Genomic DNA, 6,394 nt, shown 5'->3' with positions numbered 1-6,394 from the left:
GCGTCATACGTATCACGTAAGGACACGTCCCAAACAGGGATATATCAATATATATTCAACCCCTAAATTCTTTTAGTTAGTTAGTCTACCGCTACCAGCAGTAAAACGGCTTCTCCTACCTTTTTGCTACCAAGATTGGTGCAAGCGTAAACCAAAGTAAGTTAACCTCTTTATTATTTTCTAGTCTTTTTGAAGTGTTGCGGACTGTCATGATTATGAATATCATTTTACGTTTTAAATCTACAAAATTATTAATGCTTTAAAACCTCGAATTAAAAAAATGTAAAAGCAATGTATCTATTGGAAGCTTCTTCAAGGATTCTATATCTTACCATTCATATTATCTACTATTCAACATTTGATTATTTGTGTGATTCCGTGTACATAATAAATCGTTTTTAAATCAACTCGTTTGAGTTCGAATCGCGCTAGCATCAATCATCAATAGACAGTGTGCACACGAGCTAGGGTTTATCGAGTTGGACTAAAAGTCGTGGGTGCGAAGTCGTGGGTCGTGGGTGCGAAGCGTGGGTGAAGTCGTCGCGGGTCCCGAATTTTTTTATTTTTTCCGTGGTCTTTGTGCGACGTGAGTTTGCATTAGATTTTTTTCGATAAATTTTATTTTTTAAATTCTACTTTTCCCGTGGTCTTTGTTTACAAAGCCGAGTGCGACGTGAGTTTGCGTTTGAACAAAACTGTGCGATTACGACTAGTCTTCACTTTTCTCTGGTAAATAGGATGAGCCTAGAAGCCTGGGTACGAGATCCATGTTTTCCCGCCATTTCACGGAGATGTGACAGCACTTCACATTCTGGCACATCCTGTTATTTGTTTCAGCGCCCGCGATCACACGTTCACAAACTTATTGATTTTCCATCTGCTTTTTAACTCGAAACAATGCAAGAACACCTAGATCGTCTGGGTTAAAGGTCACTCACAATCGACGAGGAAAAGGAGACTGCTTTTACTCGGCAGCCGCGTTCCAATTGGGCTTGCAAACATGTAATCACAATGGGGGGGGGGGGGGGGGGGGCACTATATATCTTCTGCGAATTTATCAGAATAGAATTGACCTAAAATATTCTAGGACTAAGTCCTTGAATCCGACTTTCGTGACACTGCTGTTTTTCGTTTTTGTTTTGGATGTTAAGAATTCCCATAATTTTGAAAAAAATATACCTTAACCAACATTATTTGATACATTAATATAATCGCGCCGATATTGTAGCCTACGAAACCACGCGTCACGTAAGTCGTATAAACTGGCTTAAGTTGATGCACGTCTTTTGCTCTCATGATTATTATTTTAGGCGTAGCAGCTATGTTAAAATTTATTGTAGTAATTTTGATATAGCGCCTGTTGGTGGTTGAGTGGAAGCTAAAAAAAACTATCATATAAGGGGCATGTTCCGGTTGTCATTAAACGGTTCTTTTCAAGGGCAGAGCCCTTGATGAAAAGAACCGGTTTAATACTAACCGGAACATGTTCTGGTTGTTTATATTAAATTTATTAAATTATCTTGATGATACACCAGGTTTCTTTTTTACTATATAAGGTAATTATCAAGAATTTTATTGGAAAAAAAAAATAAAACGAATCACGCTGTTGCTCGTGTTATTTTCAACCAGAAATGCATGGAGACCAGATAGATAGCTTTTGTCTTTCCATTAAACTGACAGGCGGTGTCACTTAGCCGTGGAGCGCAGTATCGTACCCAGACGACGCGCGATGCATTTTGGAGATGTTGAAGAAGCGCACGATGCATGACGGTCAGGATGCGCTTTAGCATCTCTGTGGATGTCCGCGCAACAGCAAAAAACGACTGGGTACGAGTCTGCGTGGAGCGCCTACTCGCGTAAAAGCCGTTCATGGGTTTGCAAAATAATATACTTTCGGGTGTAAGTCTTTTCTAATTGAATTTTTTTTTTCATTCCAGTTTACAAATTCTATAGGGGCGTTTAGGCAAGGGTTTAAAAAGTATGAAAATAACTTTCCCACACTATTCTTCAACAACAAAATCGCGCGCTATAAATAATAAACTTAGTTTGAACTTCAATTCTGTCTTCGCAATCTCGAATTTATTCTCCCTATTACCTTGGAAACCTTAAAACACCTAAAGAGCAAATAGCAGAAGTATATTGGAAGATCCAATGTTTTTACTTTTATTTCCATGGCTTTCTCTAGGAGTTTAAAAGTTCGCGCAGCGTCAACTAATTATTTTAATTTAAAACTTACTCTGCTCTCGATATAGGATCTTTGAGAATACAGAGTAATCAATGAACGTTATTGTAAAATCGCTGTGCTCTCTCTATTTCATGCTAGCGCATTTACCCCGCAACAAATATTTGTTGTCAAATGCAAACTCACGTCGCACTTTGTAAACAAAGACCACTGGAAAATGCGTTTTTATTATAAGTAGTTTGTAACGGTCATTTCGAAGAAAAATGCTAGGTTTGTGGAGTTGCTAAATTTATGTCGGACTGAAAATATCAATACCTATCCCCACCCGCCTGGGGTTGGCCTTGCTTGGTAAATCATATCCGAGCATTTAAATTTTTTCCCAATTCTCTGAGTATTTCTTGTTAAAAAGTGAATACCGACACATTCTTCCATGCACTCCACCTTCTTAACTAATGCGTCATTTAACAGGCTTAAGTATGTCTTTCCCTATGTGCCCTGTACCTATGTTTATCAACCTTATATACTAATGCGTCGTTTAATTACAGACTTCAGGATGTTTTTCGCTGGGTGTCCCGTACTGCTGGCCTTAGCGCTCCTAGTCAGTCCACTCCAGGGCTGTAGTGAAGCCAACTGGCAGATCAGTTTTGATAAAGAAGGCTATTCAACTTGCAATAGCAAGAATGATTACATAAACGGTCTTTACCGGAACAACAACGCGGGGGGCAATGATGGCATTCACCTCATTGAAAAAGCTCGTTGCTGCCCTATACCATACCCTTTTTGGTACCAGCCAACCGACTGCGTTATTGCAGACTGGGTTCACAGTCTTGATAAGTAAGTGTTTATTGTGTACTTTTGTCCCTTCCTTTTACCAGGTCTGTAACCAAAAATATCCGATACCAAAACCAAAGCGATCACGATTTTTTAACCTGGTACAGGGCTCATAAAAATTATTATGAAAAATACTTTGGACATTACCTCTAGTAAAACTTGGCTATTTTTTTTATCCAGAAAAGGGCCTCGCTCCGCCAGTTGCGTGCCTGTTGACCCTCCCCACTCCCCGTTAGTTCTAAAGCTTTTATCATTCATTGGTGCAAGAATTGAGTCGCAATCCATACAGTTCTGGACAGTCCTCTATAGTTGTATTAGTTTATATTAATTTCCCGAGGGGCACCACACGCAGACCAGTTGGCTGTCAAACGTCCTTGTCGCCAATATTTTGTTCAGATATCACTACAGATAGCGCATGTGGCCAATAAAGCGGTAACAGTGTTAATGGGCCATTAAATATTAGAGACCACTATGGGTCTAGGGGGTAAGTAATATGGATTCCCTCCTGAAGTTGTAATGTTACAAGTTGTGAATGTTGCTTTCTCTCCTTTTATATCAGCAACTATCGCTGGAGTACATGTCCAGGCGGTCACTTCTTGCAGGGTCTTTACCGAAGTGGTGATAAATGGCTGCATAACATCGAGTACGGCAAGTGCTGCAAACCCGCCAACCATCCGCACTGGTGGGGGCACTGCTACAACCAGGATGTGGGAAGAAGCTTCGACAATGTGGGGACTAGCAAATGCAATGATGGCTACTTCATGACGGGCGTATATCGGGGCAGCTGCAATAAGCTTTATTGCATTGAATCGTTCAAATGCTGTAAAATGGTTAATAGTAAGTACATTATCATTAATCTTTTTGGTAAGAGGGTCTACTGAGAAAACTCCCTATAAAGTTAAAGAAAGAGCAATTGGTTTAAATTTTTGACCCTGAGAAAAAACTGAAAAGGAGCAGGAGGCATTTTAGTCACTTTGTGACGAAAGGGTGCTTTAGTCATATGACAATTAGGAAGGCCCTAATTGGTCTCTAGTTTTTAGAGAGACTCGGGCACAGGCCCCAGCCCTTACAGGCATATTACGGCCGTGCAATTGAATGTTGTCTGGGGCCGCTTATGAAGCGATAGATGATGTATGATAATATATGAAAAAAGAAAACCTTGGTTGTGGGCCATAGTAGAGCTAAGATTTTTCCGATTTCGCTTTACAGGCCCACCAGCCTTGACATCACTATCAGAGGTCAAGACGCGTGTAATGGACACAGCAATGAATCCTCTTGCTCGGCTTGCTAACTACCTCGGCTACGGATGGTGCGCTAGCTGCCGCGCCCAGTGGGTGGGAGAGGACTTTAGACGAAACGGAGACAGCTGGGAGGCGGACAAGAAAGGACCGTGCAACGGCTACAAGGGCCACCATCGTCTCAAGATGCACTTTGGCAATTTCAAATTTGGAATCAAGGTTACTTTAATAACTATATGAGGGAAGGCTAAAAAATGCGAGTCTCTTAGCAGGAACAGACCCCTTTCTTATCCAAAAGTCGTCACTATTAAGACCCCAAGCTGAGCCTCAGAATTACACTTATCTATAAGTTGTACCCTTACATTACTAAGACCTAAATGATTGTCGCATTAAAAATGTTGATAGATAAGGTCATCCTTAACCTTTTCACTGGGCAAGGAATGAGTGCCAGTTCATCAGACGTTTGATTATTTATTTTATCAAATTGCAACTTTTTAAATGGTGATCGCGTCCACTAGGAGTACAGGTAGTTTAGCAAGATACCTTCTAAGCATGCTAGAATTTAAAAGAATACCGTACCTATTGAATTCTATCTTTCAGAGAATCAAATACGGCAATCTAGTGATTCAGTCAATGAAGCCCGAGGTGTACTACTCTGGTACCGTCAGAAACAATGACCCTACGCCCCTTATACACAAAGTGGAGCGTGAAGTCCGTGACGTACGCACTGTCACTCACACTACCACTAGCTCGTGGAAAGCATCGCACGAGCTTGGTGTTGAAATCAGCTATACCCCCCCAGGAGCCACCGGTGGATTTGGTGGTAAGGTCTCGTATAAATTCAACTACGAGTCCTCATCAACGACCACCGATACTAACACAAACACGCAGTGGTTCATCGACAAAGTGATGTCTGAAAAGACACTGGCTCCTTACACGGCGGCCGAGTACCGCATAATGTTGACCAGGACAAGGATCACTGTGCCGTACACCGCCACCATCATCGCACACTTCTCCGCAGAGCTGGACGGATTCCTGAGGTGGGGAGGAGGATACAACGGGGACTCTACCAACTACCACTATCAGTAAGTATGCCCTTGATTCTCTTTATCATAACGAAATATTACCATCCGGATTAAGTATGAACACGTTGAACACCTATAAGGGGAGAAGGTGTTTCGGGTATAGAAAACATTTCTAGAGACAAGATATGAAACACTGGAACATTGAATAAATTGGCCCTGATCCAAGGGGTGGCCACCCCCTTTGAAAGAGCCCTGAACCAAGATATAAACTTTCTCATTCCCAGGCACCGCGGCAGTAAAAGAAGATCAACCGTTAAGTACCGATTTGGTGACGCATCAACTCCATTGTACCAGGACCTGAAGGATAAGAGTAGCCGCAACATACGTCCATGGCAATGGCACGACATGACCTCCCGGTACCAGTACGCACAAAGCCTGATCAACCAGTTAGCCGACGAGCGGTTGTACGAGTTCACCCTGACCGGTCAGTTTGAGGACGTGGTCGGCCAAGACGCCTCTGTTCTGTGGAAGACAGTCTCTCTCAATGGCAAACGAAGGGTGGAGGAGGTTTTTCCTACTGACAACACAGAGGACCCACCAAGAGTCTTCCCCAAGCCCCCCACGGTCGTTCTGACTCCTGGAAAACGTCCTGAGATTCCAGAGGACGTGAAGGGGTCTAAAACGGCATAATTTACGTCTAAAGATGAATTGCTGCATTGCCCTAATTAGTATGCAGCATCGTTTTTTATGCTATACATGAGATATGAATAAAAATGAACATTGGAATTATTTGTCTCTTATTCTGTGAGCTATTATAGAATAAACGTCCGCTTGAATAACATTGGGAGGGATTTTTTTATTTAAAAAAATTCAGAAAGGTCAAAGGTTGATCGCTTGAATGTTGAGACTATTTTAGAAACAAGATGTTTCGCCCCATGACAGGTTCTCCAATAGGGTTCTGGATTCCGGATCCTAGTGTGTGGATTCCGGATCCTAGTGTGTGGATTCCGGATTCCATGTGGGTTTTTTCTCGTGGATTCCGGATTCCATTTTTGTTCCAGGTTTTTTTACAAAACTTTAAATACCTCCAGTGCCTATATGCTCTAAATCTTTCTAAT

General features: G+C 41.9%; 1 protein-coding gene across 1 annotated transcript; it reads left to right on the top strand.

The window, feature by feature from the left end:
• LOC5519979 (aerolysin) lies at window positions 1-6,062 on the top strand. The gene is made up of 6 exons (XM_001639869.3): window positions 1-156; window positions 2,728-3,016; window positions 3,573-3,850; window positions 4,223-4,470; window positions 4,852-5,336; window positions 5,561-6,062. Exons 2-6 carry the CDS (start codon window positions 2,736-2,738, stop codon window positions 5,964-5,966), a joined length of 1,698 nt encoding a protein of 565 aa, XP_001639919.2. The 5' UTR covers window positions 1-156; window positions 2,728-2,735; the 3' UTR covers window positions 5,967-6,062.
• The last annotated feature ends 332 nt before the right edge of the window (window positions 6,063-6,394 follow it).

Source organism: Nematostella vectensis, chromosome 3 (assembly GCF_932526225.1).
Source record: "Nematostella vectensis chromosome 3, jaNemVect1.1, whole genome shotgun sequence".
NCBI classification, from domain to species: domain Eukaryota; kingdom Metazoa; phylum Cnidaria; class Anthozoa; order Actiniaria; family Edwardsiidae; genus Nematostella; species Nematostella vectensis.
Note: the sequence above shows the minus strand (reverse complement) of the source record. Positions and strands in the feature narration are given on the sequence as shown.